Here is a 19,580-nt window from a genome sequence, read left to right as displayed (position 1 = left end):
GCGCGCGCCCGCGGGTCTGCCTTTATGGGCGAGGCGCAAAAGGGCTCCAGGAAAGAGGGCGCCCTTAGGGGCTCGGAGATTAGCGTGGGCGACCCTGCCACCAGCCGCCCCCACCACAAAGAAGAGGAAACGCTCCGCATCCCGTCACCAGGGCAACTCTGCAACCCGACACCAAGGCTCAAGATTCCGCATCCCGGGCAGCGGACACAGAAGAAAAGCACATCGCGGCCCGGCCGCGGGGCTCCAAGGCGTCCCTGCGGCTGCTGTTCCTAGGGTGCCGAGAGCGACGCGGGGGCCACCCCTCTCCGCCGGCCCGGGGTCCGAAGATCGGCCATCCGCCGCAACGCCACCGCGCCCGGCCGGCGCCTGCCGCACGTGGCGGCCGTGATTGTCCCGGGGCGGTATCCCTCCGCGCCCCCGCCTCAGTCTCCCCCCGCCCTTCCCGGGACCCTCCGTGCCAGGGCGCCGCGGAAGGATCGCACGCACGCGCGCGCGCACGCCCCGCCGTATCCGCGGAGAACGGAGGGCGCTGCGGTAAGGAGCAGCCGCCGCCACCACCACCGGCATAGCCGCTCCGCAGCCTCCCGCCGCTGGTTAGTCAGCCCCGCGGCTGCGGGCGGCCGGGTGGCCGGGCGCGCTCTGAGGTTCGTCCCTCATCGCTGAACCCGCGTCCTCCCTCCGCGGCTCCTCGGGGAGGGGGGCGGTCGGTGCCTGCGCAGAGCCGCCTCCTCCCCGCCCCCGCCCCGCCTTCCCCCGCGCCGCCGCCGCCGCCGCCGCCCGCTACCGCCGCCGCCGCCGCCGCGCCTGCTGCTCCTCGCCGTCCGCGCTGCAGTGCGAAGGGCTCGAAGATGGCCGGTTGGCAGAGCTACGTGGATAACCTGATGTGCGATGGCTGCTGCCAGGAGGCCGCCATTGTCGGCTACTGCGACGCCAAATACGTCTGGGCAGCCACGGCCGGGGGCGTCTTTCAGAGCATTACGGTGAGGACCAGTGGCGGCCGGGACCCTGGTCCCTGCACCGGAGTGGGGTTGGCGGGCCGCGGGGGCGCCGCAGCGCGGGGCCGGAACACCGAGGGCCGAGCCCGCAGGTGTGCTAGGCAGCGGGCGCCGAGGATGTGGCTGCCGGGCAGGCTGGGAGGCCGAGGCCCGGAGACGCCCCCTCACCCGGGGCTGCGCTGACAAGCGGGGGCGGCGGCCAGACTCCTTGCTGGCCCTCGCCGGGCGTCCCCGGCGTTCCCAGCGTGGGTCCAGGTGCCCGGGTTGGGGGAGGGGACACGCACCAGCCAGGGCAAGGGGAGGGTTTCCTTTTTTCCTGCTAGTGCGGTTCCCCTAGGTTCTCTTGAAGCCCTGAGGTTTGCTATGCACGTCCTGGGGTGGAAGCGGGGGTCGGGGATCCGGGCCGGGGAGCGCGGGCCCCGGGTAGAGGTCCCCAGGCTTCTTGGCCGCCTCTTGCTCGGCGGACAGCGAGCCGCCCGCGCCTCCGGCTGTGGGAGGCGGTGGCCCCGACCCGGCCCCCGGGATTCTCGAAGCGACTTTGCGTAGGTTTGCCGATGTCCAGGCCTCTGGGGCTTGCGAGAGATGTGCGCCGACCGCGTAGGTGGATTCGTGAATCTCGACTTCAGCTGTAGCTCTATAGGTTGTTTTTTTTTTTTTTTTTTTTTTTTTTTAATTCTCCAAGATGGCGAACTGCCATTGATTTCTCTCCTTCTCATATGGAGATTCATCGATATACGGTTATCCCCAGTTACGCAACATAGCTCAAAAAAGGGGTGCTTTTCGGGGGCTTTCAATTATCTGCGAAGACCAGGAGCACACTTCACTTCTCCAAGTCCCTCCCTCTTTAGTGGTGGCAGTAAAGGAACTAATGCAGTTTTATGCTTCACATTGCCTGATTTTCTTGAGACTTGATGGTTTTGAGTTGGTTGCAGTATGTTTGGGGAATATTTGCAAGTAAGCCTCCAGCTTATTGTTTTGCCTGTTTCTGCCCAAGGCTGTTTCTAAAATTATGATAATTGTATTAAATACGAGACCATTCCTTTAATTTCTTAGCACCACGCTCCCTTCCCATTAAACACCAAAATTCAGGTCCCCTATTATGGGTGCTAATTATTCTTTTGCCACTTAACGTGGTTTAAAGTCTGACTTTAGAACTCAGTCCTTGATGCTAGTACTTTAAGGTCTCGTATACCCGCAGTGGACTACAATTCTTGTAGGGAATTGGCATCTGGTCATCAACTTTTTTCCTGCAGTCCTCTTGTCTTTGTGTGTGAGTTCCCGCTGTCTGACTAGGAAGATTGCGGGAGTGTGCTTGGAAATGGCTGGGGCCTGCTATGACTCTGCAGTTCTGATGGGGGCGACGCCTTCCTTCTTATTCATGGAATGTTAGAATGCACGTTTTCTCCTTTCCGGTTCTGGTGGCTACCTCAGTTTCTTTCCCAATCTCCCTCCATTTTCTCTGTTTTACTATTGCCTACCGCAGTGCTGTAGACAGAATCCACTTTGCGTTTGCCCAGAAAGAAAACTGATTACTGAGATGGGAGGGGAAGGGAGGTTGGAAAGAAACAGGAGTCGTGGCTAGAAAAATAGGAGGGAAATATGAATTTGGAAAAGCACTGATGTTCAGGGATTGAAGTCCATATCATCAGGTATATTTCTAGTTATTCCAAGCAGAGAAGTGAACAAATCAAAGAACAGGCTTTATTTTGGGAGACTTTGAAGCAACTTTAAATGTGATGAAACATGATTTACTGTAATGGGACTGAATATGATAGACCAGCTGTGTTCAAAGAGTTGATAGCTGAATTTTTACCATTACGTGAACACTTTCAGGCACCAGCTGACTTAATACAGTTTATAAATAACTCTTTAAGTTTGCACTTTGTCTAGTGTCAACTATCAATTATTTAGAGTTTCTTTATATAGACTGGTCTTGGTTAAGAGACGACACCGTTAACTGAAATCAAATCAACTGATGTAAAAGATGTGATTATATAGAATTAAGTAATTATTAAGAAAAGACCGAATCTTGGTTTTACGTTAGTGAAATGTGGCTGTCTGGCATAGCACACAGCCTTTCCTGTTAACATCAAGCCCTAAAAGGAATTAACTACAACTTCATGTTTTTTTTTTTTTCTTTCTGGTGGGGGACAGCCAATAGAAATAGATATGATTGTAGGAAAAGACCGGGAAGGTTTCTTTACCAACGGTTTGACTCTTGGCGCGAAGAAATGCTCAGTGATCAGAGATAGTCTATACGTCGATGGTGACTGCACAATGGACATCCGGACAAAGAGTCAAGGTGGGGAGCCAACATACAATGTTGCTGTCGGCAGAGCTGGTAGAGGTAAGTAAGGCATTCTTTTGGTTAAAAGTTGCATGCCACGTTACAACTTATTAAGCAGTTTCTTTTAACATTTTGAAAAAATGTTAGTCCATAATGGCTATTAAGGTGGTTTTTGTGAACTGCCCAGCACTATGGAGAAGCACTGCTTTAGTTTTACCTACTCTACAGCATCTACAACCTGCCCTCTTAGATCCTGATTTTGTTCTAAGGTAGAATATTCGTATCAACTCACTTTCAGCTTTATTAAACTTAAAAGTCTCTTAAACTGCTTGGCATGTCAAATGATAATCCTGTGGTGTTTCAGATTGTTAAATTGTTGGAATCACTTGGTTATTTTAGTCCTTTGCAGTTTGTGTTTGACCTTTGGATCTCTTTTCTTTTTTTTCTTGCTTGTATTCTAACCATTTCACTACTCAGCATAAAGAAGTAAAAATTAACATCAGTTCATTTTTCAGTTAGGAACTTTGCTGGGGAAAAGATAATTAGATGAGGATTTTGGAGTAAGTTATCCATTCACTGAAATATTTTCAAAAATTGTGTGTCTGAGACTTAGATTTGAAAAGTAGGAAATTACATTTCATTTGTATACTTGGTCCAAAAATTCAGGTGTCTCCAGACTGTTGTCAGCATTATAGAAACTCTTAATTGTACTAAGTCTCCCTACTTTTTCAAAATAAACTTTTGAAATTGAGGTTTATTATGACATCTGATTGATTTACAAATACATTTAAATGGGTTAACGCATACGAATATTTTGTAAATATAGAGTGCTTCTGTAGCCTCACATAGCTGACTTGGCACATCTAATTTTAATAACAGCTCTACCATGTGAGGGGACTTGAAGCTGCCCTGAGTTGTAATTTAATGCTGTGGCTCTACCTCTACCAGCTCCCTGTGATTATCCTAAAAGTTACTCGTAATTCTGGTGTGAGTTGATGTTTTAAGTATTTATAAGAAAATTAGATGACTTTGAAATAGTGACAAATCTCTTTAAACCTTAGCTGCACTATATGCTAAAAAGAAGCGTCAAGCACAAGACAAAAAAAAAAAAAAAAACCAGAATATTTTTATACTCTACAGCACTACTGACATCTAGTGGTAGTGAATATAAAATTTGACATATACATATATTTTGGGTTATAGACCTTTGAATTGTATTATACAAGAGCGATTAGAAATCGTAAACCTATTTTTTTAGACGCAATTAAAAACAAGGTTAGTATGGTGAAGTTATCAGTAAGCAAACACCTTAAATAATTTAATTTGGCCTTTTCTGAATGATACTGAGTATGCTACTTAAAATTTGATCTTCATTTTCCTTTGGAAATAAGAGATACATTTAGCCTCACTGGTAAAACGTAATAGTTTAAACTTGTCAAGCATGTTAAAATTTGGGGAGAGTTTGTAAGTAAATAACTCCCTGAGTTTATTAAGTTTATATGTTTGGGGCAAGTAATAACATGTACTTGACATAAGCCAGAATTTTTTTGCCCTAAAATAGAAGACAAATGATCTTTTTTTTTTTTTTTTTTTTCTGTAGTTAGTGTAAAGATAGTTGTATAGAACTTTTGCTTGCATTGATTGGGCTTCCAAGATGCATTCAAGTTTACTATTTTCTGTTTAGTATATTACTAGTTTGGAAGTTCTTTTTGGAAACCTACTTGATTTCAGTGCTTGGCAGTTCATGGAAAACTAACTTAATGTTAACTTATTAATCGGGGTTCTGTCTGCTAAAACTTATGTGACTTTCTTGATTAACACTTCTTTTGAAACACTTTTCTTCTTTCTCTTTCAGTCTTGGTCTTTGTAATGGGAAAAGAAGGGGTCCATGGAGGCGGATTGAATAAGAAGGCATACTCAATGGCAAAATACTTGAGAGACTCTGGGTTCTAGCTGCTAGGCAGACTGTTAAGTATTAGGGGAAAATTGCTCTTAAACTTTCCTAGCTGTAAGCTTAAGTCTTAATTCTGGAAATTTTATTAGCAATGCAGGGTGATGGGGTATGAACCTGTGTCTCCTTTGTATCCCTCTGTTGGTGGGGAAAGGTGTCTTTCTTTTGCCCTCCCCCCCCCAAATAATTCTGTTCACTTTTGTTTTGTTTCCTTGTGTACTCCAGCATTGGTTATAGTCATGGGAAAGGAAGGTGTCCACGGAGGCACACTTAACAAGAAAGCATATGAACTCGCTTTATACCTGAGGAGGTCTGATGTGTAAGCAGCCTCTCCCCATCTACCTAGCAACTGTCTTCATCAACAACCCTAATTATGGTCACAATGCTACCAAACTATAGATGGTAGCTAATTTTTCTTTACCTATTTTCTAATGTCATGATTCCTGTTTGCCCAATGGATCATTTGTATGTTAACCACTGTATGTAACCAACCCTTATCTGGCAACATAATTGCAGCACAATAATGATTTGCATGATACCTTGAAATTGGGGGGAGGGGGCATGCCAAGTTGGGCATCACTTTGTCTTAGCAATTAATGGGATATTGATTACTAAAATAAGTTAATATTAAGCAAGGTGCCGGTTGTACAATCTCTGATCAATGTCTTTTCAGCACTTTGAGCATTTACTTGGCTCATTTAGTCTTCCTTTTGTAGCGCATGGTTGGGAGGAAAAAGTGCATGCATCTTTCCTTCACTCTTCTCTTTTTCCCGCCCCACCTCCCTTCGCACATAGGCATTTGGTTTGCTTCCATCTTTTTTTATGCAGTGCCTGTTTTTTTTAACCAATTAATATCCCTTTTGTTGATGAGCTATTGAGAGCTGCAGTAGTTTGCTTTTAGTATTGTTGTTGCACTTGAGACAAACCTTTATTCATAGTGTCTACAGGACATATGAAGAGTGCAATGGCAAAACAAGAGCAAAAAGCACTTCCTCCCATGACCTTACAGTAACCATACTGATTGACTCCCCAGGGACATTCCATCATTGCAATAGCTCACATTTTTATTCCTGTCTTTTTCTTTGCACACCAGCTCTACTCTTTAGTAAAATTGTAAAAGGCTGCCATTATGGACATTAGGTATCCCAACATAACCATCTGGAGTGTGTCCAGTTTGTTCTTCATAGGACCAATTTTTATTTGCAGCTTGAGTTTTTATATGAAGTTGCATTATTGTGGACTTGGCTGTCTTGTGATGAATTTTTTTCATATGTATTCTGTGCCATACTATTGTTAAAATGAACCGTTGCTATTGTGAGATGGATTTTAACCGACCTATTAAGGGTTTCTTTCGAATGGCACTACTTTAGGGACATTCTAGTATTTGCTTCTATTGTTTGGGCCTTGTGGATAATGTACAGATTTAAAAACAAATCTTGTTGCTGATTTGTCCATTTCTTTCCCTGCACTTTGTTACATCTGGGATACAGTCTAACTCATCTGATTTAATATGCATTTAAAAAAATGCCATAACTATTAAACACCTTGTTTACAGACAGATGAAATAAATTTATTCCAACCAAATACTCTAGGCTCCTGTTGTTTATATAAATTGTTGGCTTACTGTTAAAAGCTGATTTTTGACAAGTGGGAATACACAGAATAGGCCAAAGTCTGCTGCAAGCATAAATTTTTTTTTTTTTTTTTTTTTTTGAGACAGAGTCTCACTCTGTTGCCCAGGCTGGAATGCAGTGGCACAATTTCGGCTCACTGCAAGCTCCGTCTCCCGGGTTCATGCCATTCTCCTGCCTCAACCTCCCAAGTAGCTGGGACTAGAGACCACACCGCCACGCTGGCTAATTTTTTGTATTTTTAGTAGAGACAGGGTTTCACCATGTTAGCCAGGATGGTCTCGAATCCTGACCTCGTGATCTGCCCACCTCAGCCTCCCAAAGGGCTGGGATTACAGGCGTGAGCCACTGCGCCCGGCCGCAAGCATAAAACTTTAACATTCAGGTGATGGCCTACTTCAAGTAATATTACAGATAAAATTAGTGCCTGGGAATTTCTTTTTAATGGGCTTTGATCTGTTACATATAGTTTTGAGTCATTTCAGGCTCATCTTCAGGCGTATGTGAGAAGCAACTGACATCTGCTAGAAAATGAGTATTTTCCTTTTCTTGCTGGTTTCTAGATGTGAAATCTAATAAACAGCAAAGAGATTACCAAGAAGGGTTTCTGCACTATTGTGGATTTTTCTGTGTTGAAATGTCGTATGACTTTAGATTTGGAGGCTGTGTTGGCAGACTGAAGTCAGCCAACTGGGGCCCTCCTACATAAGAGCAGAAGACATTCCTTAGGCAGCATATAAGGTAATTGGGATGCTTTTGCACTTTTTGGCTTTGTAGTGACATGTTGACCATGGCTATGTAATAGATTTAATCCCAGAGGCCATAAAATCCCTGGTATGTATTGAAGTTTGGTAAATATGTAAATTTAGGGCTATTTGGATAAATCATTATTACCAACAACTCAAGCAGATGCTTAGAGCCAGGGGTGCTCAAAAGTTAGTGGGTTTCAGTAAAACTGGGGAGCTGGTTATAAGGCAGATTAGGGACTCTGGGGTTCCATCCTGGAGATGGAGAGTCCATAAGCCCAGGAATCCCTTTTCAGAAACAATCACTGGGTCAGTCTGATTCATTTTAAGTGGTGTTTATGCTACCTTTTGAGAAACAATGGGTTAGGGAATAGGAATTAATCTGCTTATACTATGCATGATGAAAGTTTTCTTTGGTTGTCAGGCATTGGTTGTGAATATGGTTGTACATACACAGGGATGTAAAAGTATGGAAGATAAAGGATCTGGGGCTATTTTGGTAGTTGGACATAACCTAGAAATTGTAAAACTATAATAAAAACCTGGTATCAGTTTCTTGACCTGTTAAGGCCAAAAGATTGGGCAAATGAAAATTTGGTGGTTGAGTTGTGATGATTTGAGATTTTACAATAATACACATTCACACTTCACTTGTAAAGAACTATTAGGGTAACCAATTATAGAAAGCAGTGACCAAAATTCTGAAACTGTTAATGAATTAATCTGTAAGTAGGTGAGGGGGCAGTGTGTATGTGTGTGTGTTCAGAGAGGAGGTTGGGGGTAGAAGGTGGTAAAGGGTGACTGTATCACTAAAATAGTATATAATGAAACTATTCATTGGCCCTCCACCCACAATTTCATTAGAAAAATACTTAAGGAAATATATACAGCTATACTTTGCTTTGTACTTAGTTCTAGGAATTTCGCATATGGAAATGAAGCTATACAAATTTGTATACCAGAATGTCCATCACACTGCATTACTTAAGCCATCCAAACTTGGAAAACATCTACAAGGTTCAGCTTTTTAAGGGGTATGGTTTGAATAAATGATTTTAAGTCCATAGGACAAAATAGTCATTGAAGAATGACATGAGAATGCTTACCAATGAATGTTAATGAGAATATAAACATGTTACATGACAGTGCACATACATACAGTATTAATATACATGTATTTTACATATGTATTTCTGAAGGCAGTATAGTTTCCAGGTGACTATATTTTGATTTCTAGTGTTTTAATGTTACTTTTGTAATCAAGAAAATTTTAAATTTTTAAATAGAAATTGGATTTTAATTGCACCTACTGTCCTATTCAAAAAGCTATACCATGAAATTACAGAACATTTCAAGTGAACATTAACAGAACCTAGTAACAGTCCTAGCCAGTGCTGCTAAATAAGACACTTCGTAGATTTTTTTTTTACATAAAATTAAAGTAATTTGGAATTTCAAAAAAAAAATTTTTTTTTTCCATAAAAACTCCTAACATAAAGGAACTAGGTCCTTGTTCTAAACTTTGGATTAAAGACTAAGGGAATATAACATCTAATACATACTTACCCATTACTGTGACTTTTTATTTTTTTCCCTTTTCCTATTTTAAAATACTATTTTAGGTTTGATGTTTTTATTTAATAATTATTTTGAAGACTATTACTTATTGCACATCTATGCACCAGATACTGAGCCCAACGTTTTGTCCTCACACCCTCACTTAGGTTAAATGAAAATTATGCAAATGACCAGGTTTAAAACGGTTAGGGCCATACAATTATGTCCAGTTCCAAACTTTGCTTAACTACCGTGGTAACCTTTGATGTCCTGTTTCTCAGGCCTGTGGTTCTTTAATTTTTTATAAAAAAGGGGAAGAGGGATGAGGTATCAGATAGCGGATGTTGAATTCAACCGTTTATTTTCCAAAGTAGAAATACCTATTTTTTCCTGATTATGAACATTTTTTAAAAGGCAATTCGGAAAGTGAAATTTTCCCTCGATATACCATAATTTACAACAGGGTACCAAAATGTACACTGTTTATTTTTGGAATAATTTTGGCAGCAGTCTAAACTTTTGGGAGATTACCTAACTGCATGTGAATGGTCAGTTACTTTGTATAAAATTCTAGGGTGATGTGATTTCTCTGACCTCAATCATTATCCCTTTATAGGATATATATAAATAAGACTAATATGGTAAGTAAATGGTAGAACAGACATTTACTGGATCTTAAAGTGGAAAACATGTTTATTAACATTCAAACTCCCCTCATACAAGGCCATATAAAAATCCTTAGCATTTTGATTATACATTAGTCTACATTTTCTACATAGTTACAATGATGTATATAATTTAGCTTTTCATAATACAGTGTTTCAATACATCATTAGTTCTGTTGAACATAAGTCACTTACTTTCAAATCCAATACTTGAACAATTTCCTCTGTACATAGTTTAGCAGGGCTAATTAGCATAAGATGCTATTTATTAAGAGGTATATGATCTGAGTATTAACAGTTGCTGAAGTTTGGTATTTTTATGCAGCATTTTCTTTTTGCTTTGATAACACCACAAAACCCTTAAGGACACTGAAAATTAATAAGTAAAGTTCAGAAACATTAGCTGCTGAATCAAATCTCTACATAACACTATAGTAATTAAAACATTAAAAAAAAAAGTGTTGAAATCTGCACTAGTATAGACCACTCCTGTCAGGATAAGACTGCTTTGGAACAGAAAGGGAAAATACAGCTTTGAGTTTCTTTGTGCTGATAGGACGAGGAAAGGCTGAGTTACCTTGTTGCCTCTCCCTAATGATTGGCAGGTCAGGTAAATGCCAGAACATACTCCAACTCAACAACTCTAGGTAACTTTATGGAGGTGGAAGCTGGGTTAGTTCATGCTAGGTGGCTGTCGCACTGACCTCATGTATAAAACACAAAACATTTAAATACTGTGATCTAGGTCTTAATTGCAAGCTATACTGAGGATTTTTTTTTTTTTTTTATGTTTTGGCTATACTTTAATTCCAAAAGAAGAGCTGAATTGATGCTTGAGTTACAGCACCAGTCTATTAGTGAATGAAGTACACTCTTGCAGATAAATACCAGATCAAAAGTCCTGTTTCAGTAATTTGATTAAACTGTAGAATACTAAAAATAAGTTATTTCTACAGAAATCTTTGAAGGGAGCAAAAAATCAAATTACAGTATATTACCTAAACATTTTAAAGGGAAATAAACCATCTTCTGAAAGTCAAACAGTATTTGCTATGTTGTAATCCCGTTCACCATTAGGCTGCAGCTGGACCACGACATCATGTTCATTAATTTCATTTTCTGCATCACTACTGTCGGTATCTTCATTGTCATCTTCCTCATAGTCTGAAGATTCTGTCATGTTCTGATGTGAGCGGGATTCCGACAAAGCCCCAAATGACTGGGCACTGACAGAAGCTAAAGGTCTAAGTAAAGGAGTATGTTCTGTCACTTCATTTTCTTCTTGACTACTATCTGTGTCAGAGTCTGAATCACCTTGAGAAGGAACAACTTTTTGCTTGCACACTGGACAGGTTTTTTTGGTTTTAGTTAGCCAAGGGTCCACACACTTGCAGTGATAAGCTGTTGAAGCAAAATATACATCTTTAGTATGCTGTGGTTGATACTTTTATATTTAATCTCTTGCCATATTCAGTGTTCTGTATGTATCATGTAGGGACGGGAAGAAAGTTTATAAATTTTTTTTTTTTGAGACAGAGTCTGGCTCTGTCGCCCAGGCTGGAGTGCAGTGGTGCGATCTCCGTTCACTGCAAGCTCCGCCTCCCAGGTTCATGCCATTCTCCTGCCTCAGCCTCCCGAGTAGCTGGGACTACAGGTGCCCGCCACCACGCCCAGCTAATTTTTTGTATTTTTACTAGAGACGGGGTTTCACTGATAGCCAGGATGGTCTCGATCTTCTGACCTTGTGATCCGCCTGCCTCGGCCTCCCAAAGTGCTGGGATTATGGGCGTGAGCCACTGTACCTGGCCTGAAAGTTTATACATTTTTATAAATATACCTCTATCCTTGAATGAGACCACTAATTAGTACAGGGCCTGGCTTACGGTGTGCCAGTAACTATTTTCCGTCTCTTCCCCTGGAATATGGAACCTAAATATAAATTACTACATGTAAATTCAAATCAGTATGTAATTACTCATACCATGGGAACAGGGAAGGATTCTGAGTTTGTCTCCATCTTCATACTCATCCAAACAAATGGCACATACATCATACTCATCTCCTGAAAACAGAAAATACGTAGAGAACTATTTTTTCGCCTTTCAAACTTTTCAAGTTAGTCCTCAGTCAGTTACTGCCTTTTGATGTATTTATCTTTGAATGATGCCTTTTGCATCAGACTCAAGGATCTGCTTATCCAAGTTGTAGGACCTGAAGTTTCAATTTAAGTAATTCACATTTTACCTAAACTAGATAGTTTAAAATGGATGACAAATTTGTTTACCTTGATTATCTTTGCAAAATATTTTAATAAGAATCATAATTACATCAGTGTTTTACCTAACCAAATGCTAGTTTTGAAATATTTAATGCCAGAAAAATTTCACTACTAAAATTTTCAAACTCAGTCTTAAATAAAAATGGAAACATGAGAACATACTCAAATGTTTAACTATATTAGCAAATAAAAACAGATTCGAAATGAGTCACACTGGGCTTCAAATCTCCAGCATTTACCACGTTCTGCGGTGCTTGGCAAGTTGCTTAGCCTTTGCCATCCAGTTCTTTATCAGTAAAAAGATTAACTTACCTTACAGGTTATAAGGATGAAATGAGATGATACGAGCAAAGGGCCAGACACATAGGTATGCAATAAAGGGTATACTATTAATATTGCCATTTTAATTGTCTTACTGTAGAATTTATCAGTTTTATAATCATAGAAATTTATTAATTCATAGCTCTTTTTGGAGTTTCAGTGTAGTTTTCTAAGTCTTTAAAGGAGCTAGCAGTTTTTTAAATACAGCAGCTTTTTCAGTTAATAGTGGCTTAGACACCACTGTGAGTGCTTGAAAGCACTTTTGTGAGTTTTTTTCCACTACATGCATATGTTGGATAAAAACTTATAAAACTTTTAGGGAACAAAAGACAGTTAAATTCATTGCCTATCCCACATGGAGGGGTAACAACCTTGGAAGACATATCATTATCTGGATGGATAGTCTGGATGAACATGACACATAAAAAAGGTGCTGATAGTTCTTCTGAAACAATCACTTTAATGTCCTAGTCATTTAAAACAGCACATTCAGGAGGAGCCCAAAATAGAAAGCTTTAATGAAAATTAATTTTTGTCCATTACCTTGAATTTGGTTACTATAGTATTTAAATTACATTCTGTAACAAAGGCATATATACATATGTTAGAACCTTGTGTGTGGAATTTGGTGAGACTTACTAGACTCAACTATTACAAGACTAAAGGACCTCTAATATAGCTGTAATTATTATTTTTATTTATAATTACATAAATCCATTTACATGGACTTTGGGGACAGTTATGCAATTCAGTCATGACTGATTTCTCATACAAATCAAACTTTGAGTCACATCACCTTGTGAAAACGCCTACTAAAAACAAAACAGTTAATGTAGCTGAACAGGAACTGACTGTGGCTCAAAGCTGTGCCAAGGCTCCAAGGCTCATTTTATTGAGGTAGGGAGATCAGCCTGTATTATCCATGTGAGCTCAATGTGATCACAAGGGTTTTGAAAAGTGGAAGAAGGAGGCAGGAAAGTTCAGAGTCGGGGCGATGTGGCTACAGATGAATGGTCAGGGAGATGCAGCTACTGGCTTTGAAGATAGGGGGAAGAAGGGTCACAAGTCAAGGAATGTGAGTGCCCTCCAGAAGCTAGAAAAGGTAAGAAAATGGATTCTTCCCTGGATGCTCCAGAAAGGAACACAGTCCTGCTGACACCTTGGTTTTGGCCCCGTGAGACCTGTGTCAAACTTATAAGCTATAGATAATATATTTGTGTTGTTTTAGGGCACTAAGCTTGTGATGATTTGTTATCAAAGAAATAGGAAACTAATACAGGTATATTTGTCTGGGTTATCTTTAAATGTATGGACTTGATGCTTTGGAGTCACTGAGCTTTCTTATCAGTCCTTTGAATTGTTCCAAGTAGTAGATTTATATTAATATGCCATGTTTTATTGCCATAGCACTTACTTTGAAGATGACAGGTCAAGATCCCAAGGTACAGTTTGTGATCATGGACCAAACTGGAGCTTAGTGCTCTGTAGAAAATTAACCTTTATGGCCTTGGACTTGTGATGACATGGTAAAGCACCTATTAGAATGCCTGGGGTTCCCATCCTGGTCCTTTTATTTATTAGCTATGTAACCTTCTGTAAAACACTTATCTTTATGTTTCAGTTTTCTCAAAGGCAAAACACAAATATTAACATAATTATGTATTAGGGTTGTTGTGAAGATTAAAAGAGATAATGCAGGTAGAGTAATTTACATGGTGTTTCACACATACAGTAACTCTTAACCAGTTTTTGCCTAGTGAAACTAGCCGATAGGCATACTTGCTTATCACATGGTAGAAGACTGTTGCTAGGAGGCTATTCTCTAACCAACCTTATGCTTTTGTCCCACCAGATGCTCAGCTGCATGCTTACCAAAGGCTAGTGGCAGTGGTCATTGAATCTGTTTTGTTTTACTTAGGGTAATTATGTAATTTAGTTAAATATTCAGCAGTCAATAAACTGTGAGTGTAAAAGACTTCTGGTTTTATTTGAAAGCTAGGTTGAATGCATTAGAAACACTTAAAAAAAAAAAGCTAGTTGTTCCCCTCAACCCATCGCCAGCCAAAAAGCAGTTAAACTGGGTATGGGTAAGAAAACTAAAAGACTGGACAAATGTAAAAAGCAAGGATGAAAGCAGAATCCAGTTTTACCCCATTTTAAAATACTTGAAACTAAAAATGGTAGAAAATGCTTCATGTACCATGGCAATTTGGAAATCCAGCCAGTGGATTCATACTCAAAAGGCTGTGGTCCAACATCAATTGTTGATTGGATTTATAATTACATTTAAAATAGAAATTAAAGGCATTTATCTATTTTTATGATGTATAAGATTTTAAACATTACCTACTGCCTCTGGTAGTATAAGATAAAAGGGCTATAACAAGTGCTTAATAAGTGTTAGTTTTGTTACTATTAGCACCATGCTAGAAAATTCTGTTGCTTAGTTTGGTTCTAAACTGGGGATGATTTTGCTCCCCAAGGACAATTGGTGTTATCTGGAGACATTTTCGGCTTTCATAACTGAGAGTTGCAGCTGGCATCTTGTGGACCAGGGATGGTGCGAAACATCCTATAATGTACTGAACAGCCCCCTAAACCAAAGTATCCCATCTAAATGTCAGTGGTGCTGAGGTGAGAAACCCTCATAGAAACCCCTGCAGGCTAACAAAACTTTGCTAATTCACTATTGGATAAGATGTCAAAAGTTGTGGAAGAAATCAGATTCACGTCTGTTACATGAAACAATAGAGGACCACTTTTGTCTGGAATGTTTTTGGCACTGCTGTAGAATAAAGTTTCAGAAAAATTTCATGAAGGTACTTTTAAAGTAAATCTCATCAGTCTGGGAATGTTAAAACATGTAGCCAGACAGAACTTAGATTGTCTCCTCTCTAAACTTGTTCATCCATGATTTTTCCCCATTTCAAGCCCAAAACTTTGGCTCATCAGATACAGAAAAGCACTGGCCCTTCATAACAAGACTCACACAAAGACCTAGGCAGCCAAGGCAGTGGCATGAACTGAGTATCAGGCCTAGGCATATCTTTGATGCTTCTTTTCCTTAGAGCCTTCGTACAATCTGTCACCAGATCCTGGAACCTTTTATTTGCAAAACATATTCTGAATCTTTCCCCTTCTCTCCATCGCCTTGATTACTCTGGTCTAATCTTCTAGATTATGCTAAGAGCCTCCTCTCTGGTCTCCCATCTATTCCTGCCCCATGTAGTTTTCAGCAGCTACAGTGATCTTTTAAAAATGAAATATCACATCATGTCATTGTAATTTAAATGGCTTCTCTGAGAATAAAATTTGACCTCCTTATCATGGCCTTCATATAGCTATATATGATCTGATCCCCCTACCCCGCCATCCTGTCTCATCTCATACTAGTCCACCCTTCATTCATGCTGCATCCTTGTGGCCTTCTTTCAGTCTTTGAATAAATACGAAAGTAAGTTAGATGGGGACCTGAATTTGGCCAGGCTGTACCAAAAACATTTGGACATAAAATTAGATTTAGAAAGAGGAATTATCATTTCTAAACAAGGCTTAAAACTGAGCTAGTTAAAATAGTCACAGTGGAGACAAATTGATGTAGAATTGTTCAATACTATACCAAACTAGTCTAGGTATCAAGTAAACCAAGAATAGGTTTCCTCAAAATAAAAGATAAAAGAGATTGAAGATTCAGGGTTAAATACATATAGATGTCACTAGTGATACTGACTTTACATATGTATTATAAATAATCTGCCTAGGGATGATGCATCATTAGAGTCATGAGTTGCCACTTACATACTGCTTCTGCCAGTGAAGAAAACAATAGCAGCTTTTTTTTCTTAGTATTGATTTCTTTTTAATTGCCCTGTAGTCCAAGAGTGTGTTTGATATGAATAGCAGCTTTTTTTCTAGCAAATAAGAAATAAATGAATCTTATTTTTTATTCTTCTTTTCCCTATACCAGTTCCCAAGAAATCAACAAAATACAACAGGATGAAATATTTTAAAAGCCAAATTTGCCTGAGAACTCTTTCTGATTATTTCCAAACCCTGGGCAAAGGAACTAGTATTTATTATTATGGTTAGATTAAAAGCTATTAAAATGTAGTTATAAAAAAAGAAGTCTTTAATAGCTAAAGTAAAAAATTATAAAAAATTAACTATTGCTCCATTTTTATGCAATCTACTAAAATGCTGTGTTGCTTTTTTCCAGTCTCTGAAATAAAAATCTTTCCCCTCCTGTACATATTATCTTCAAAAATCTCAATGATTAAGCCATAAAGGAAAAATGCCTGGTAACTTAAAATGTCAGATATGAAATCCACTTTTATCATTTATGTTTCAGGGATCTGGCTGCTTTAACATACTAATGGGACAAGGGAGACAGCTCCCAGAGAGCTGCTTAGTAGAGGGATGTTAAGTGAAAACATAAGGATTTTCCATCTGTTAGGAAACAGTGTGTGGTATCTAGTTCTTATGGTTAGACTTGGATAAATACATTAATTGAATGACAAAGGAAATACAGGAAACCACATTTTGCTTGAAGAGCAATTTTTGAGGACAATGAGTAATGAAAAAATTTGTAAGGATGCTGGCCGCTTCAGAAGCAAGAAAACAACTAAAAGGCTATTTATTATATGTGCTAGAAATGGGTAAGTTAATACTCAAATCGTTTAACTATTAATCAGCATGAACATTTCTGAAAGAACTTCAAAAGTGAAGATGAATAAGATAGGAAGATTTAAGATCCTGTCCCCAAAGTATGGTAAATATGAAAGTTTACAGATATTATATTCAAGTTGTTTTTAAAAGTTTCTGTGAACTGTATTACAAGCTATGCCAATGGAAGATATTTCCAAATGCCAAATTCTTTTTGGTTCATTGCCAAATATTTCCACAACAAATACTTTTTAGCACAATGAAGCAGCTGATTACTAGAATAGTTTCTTTTTTTCTTTCTTGTTTTTTTGCAGGTGGGTGGGGAAGGAGTAAGGGTAAGGGTGGGGATTTTATGGTAATACAAATGTTATAGAGTCCCCGAACAATTTTCACTACATTCTAAGCCTATAAAAGTTCTCTTAAAGGCTTCCATGGCTTCCACGGTACAATTAGATGCAATAAGGAGATAATTGCAACAACCAAAGGGTTTTTTTTCTAACATCTATGTGTATACCTGTCAAAACCACTACAGCACACCAGAATATGGTATAACAAATAGACCTTTTACTTAAGATGTCAAATCTCATGATAACCAAAAAATTCTAAAACAAAAATACAACTAGCTCCAACTTACTGTTATTGAAATTTCAAGTGTAATGTTTTTATTTTCCAACTGCTTCATGATTTTGGCAGTCTTCTTTTTAATCATAAAATATGTTTAATGACTGAATTTTGATGACACTAATATTTTATTTTTATTTAAGAGGTTGTTTCGCTTTTGTAATAATAATTGCTACTACTTGTTGAGTTCTATGTGCCAAGCACTATTGTAGGCATTTTTCATAAACTGATTTAAATCCCTCCCAACCACACACCTTGTGAAGTAGGTACTATTAGTTACAAGTTACATTTACACATGAATGGGTGTTTGGCAAGGTTAAGAAACTTGCACAAGGTGACACAGCCAATAAATGGGGGATCCAGAATTCCAGCCCAGGTCTGTTGGGCTCTAAAGCCTCTGCATAGTCTTAGCTGTTATGTTTTATTATATTGCCTCCTAAGTTATGTATGTAGAATTTTTGGTCACATTTAAATATTCCCCTATGATTCACAGTGTTAAGAAATACACTTAAGCAGCTACGTGTTTACTATGGATGAAAATGTTTCCAATTCATAAGCCAGAACATTTTTTTCTTCAGATATTTAACACAAAGCAGGGATGAAGACCACTTTTTATTCCCATCTCCCATGGTTTCATATTTTTATAAACATTTCTAGAATGCTACACAATAGCAGCTATATTCTGCAACTTCAATTAAAGGTCAAACATTTCTTATATATTCTGATGGTGAGATGATAATGCATATGCTAAAACAATCAGATGACTCCACTGAGCGAAAGAGCATTGCATTAGCAACTCTTTGGGGGAAATGTGTTAGTGAATTATTTCATGAATGCAGTAAGAATAAAATGATTGTCTTAGAGGCCATAAATAAATCCATTTAAGTTAAAACCTAAGTCTAGGAATTGATATCCGCTTTGGCCAAATTTCACTTCGGGTACTCTAGCTTTAAAAAAAAAAAAAAAAAACCAACTTTTCCCTGTAGTATTTTAAATAGTCATTCTATATTACTCTTTATTGGTTCTAACTTGGTTGATATTATCTATGCAGATAAACTACAACTGTACCCAAAGCCTTTCTGAATACAGATTTATCATCCTGAGGAGAAAAACCAAAGTTAATGGGAGTGTTGGAATGGTAAATATTGTGCCAGACCTCAAGTACTTAAAAAGCATTTCCTAGGCCAGGCACGGTGTCTCATGTCTGTAATCCCAGCACTTTGGGAGGTCGAGGCAGGCAGATCACCCGAGGTCGGGAGTTTGAGAACAGCCTGATCGACATGGAGAAGCTCTGTCTCTACTAAAAATACAAAATCAGCTGGGCATGGTAACGCACGCCTGTAATCCCAGCTACTCGGGAAGCTGAGGCATGAGAATCGCTTGAACCCTGGAGGCAGAGGTTGTAATGAGCCGATATCGCACCACTGCACGCCAGCCTGGGTGACGAGAGTGAAACTACATCTCAAAAAAAAAAAGGCATTTCCTTATACTAAGTACAGAAGGTTCATTATTCTTCTTTTATTCTTTTTCAGGCCACTAGGAAATGAGGGTGTACAACACCCTTCCAGAGCCAACTTCAACAAACTGAAATTTATGTAATTCTAATCTAAAATGTTTTTTCTCCCTACATATAAAGGAAATTAAATAAAAAATCTGTCCGTCTCAGTTATACTTGGGGCACTGGGCCTACATTATTTTTGCATAAAGCTGAATTGCTTCTAGATGACTTCTGCTTGTTGATTAGATTAGTCTAATATTTGTTGCAGCCCTCAGAGTGTAAAAGGTGACTACAGGAAGTCATACGTAAAATTTCCTTCTAAATAGTGCATACGAATCAATAATAAAATAGTATGATCCTAACTGAAA

At 39.3% G+C, this 19,580-nt stretch overlaps 2 protein-coding genes across 6 annotated transcripts in view; one reads left to right on the top strand and one right to left on the bottom strand.

Annotated features, from left to right (window-relative positions):
- Positions 1 to 665: 665 nt before the first annotated feature.
- Positions 666 to 19,385, top strand: LOC105463673 (profilin 2). 4 transcript variants are annotated; one of them, XR_011619799.1, is made up of 4 exons: positions 666 to 980; positions 3,150 to 3,342; positions 13,839 to 18,852; positions 19,247 to 19,385. XR_011619799.1 is itself a non-coding variant. In XM_071091096.1 (4 exons), the coding sequence occupies exons 1-4, from the start codon at positions 849 to 851 to the stop codon at positions 19,252 to 19,254; spliced, it is 399 nt and encodes a 132-aa protein (XP_070947197.1). In that variant the 5' UTR covers positions 666 to 848; the 3' UTR covers positions 19,255 to 19,385. The 4 variants fall into 4 exon arrangements, 3 of the variants coding, with proteins under 3 accessions (XP_070947197.1, XP_011709194.1, XP_011709193.1); XM_071091096.1 differs by having other exon boundaries at positions 13,839 to 13,904; XM_011710892.3 differs by lacking the exons at positions 13,839 to 18,852; positions 19,247 to 19,385 and adding an exon at positions 5,459 to 6,819 and having other exon boundaries at positions 672 to 980.
- The window catches only part of LOC105463675 (ring finger protein 13), a 158,130-nt gene continuing 148,392 nt past the window's right edge, over positions 9,843 to 19,580 (bottom strand). For both annotated transcript variants that reach the window (XM_071091095.1, XM_071091094.1), the window contains exons 9-10: positions 11,814 to 11,894; positions 9,843 to 11,233 (exon numbers count right to left, since the gene is read on the bottom strand). In XM_071091095.1, coding sequence (XP_070947196.1) covers positions 10,869 to 11,233; positions 11,814 to 11,894 — 446 coding nt within the window. In that variant the 3' untranslated portion in view covers positions 9,843 to 10,868. The remainder of the gene's footprint in view (positions 11,234 to 11,813; positions 11,895 to 19,580) is intronic.

Source organism: Macaca nemestrina, chromosome 2 (genome assembly GCF_043159975.1).
Source record: "Macaca nemestrina isolate mMacNem1 chromosome 2, mMacNem.hap1, whole genome shotgun sequence".
In the NCBI taxonomy this organism is placed as follows: Eukaryota; Metazoa; Chordata; class Mammalia; order Primates; family Cercopithecidae; genus Macaca; species Macaca nemestrina.
The sequence above is the reverse complement of the archived record's forward strand: the minus strand, read 5'-3'. Positions and strand labels throughout refer to the sequence as shown.

Bases quoted from the DNA above. Each gene is read 5' to 3' on its own strand.
- LOC105463673 (XM_011710892.3), top strand. From the start codon at position 849: ATGGCCGGTTGGCAGAGCTACGTGGATAACCTGATGTGCGATGGCTGC. The intron at 981-3,149 runs GTGAGGACCAGT...GGTGGGGGACAG, and splicing joins GCGTCTTTCAGAGCATTACG to CCAATAGAAATAGATATGAT. The intron at 3,343-5,458 runs GTAAGTAAGGCA...TGTGTACTCCAG, and splicing joins TGTCGGCAGAGCTGGTAGAG to CATTGGTTATAGTCATGGGA.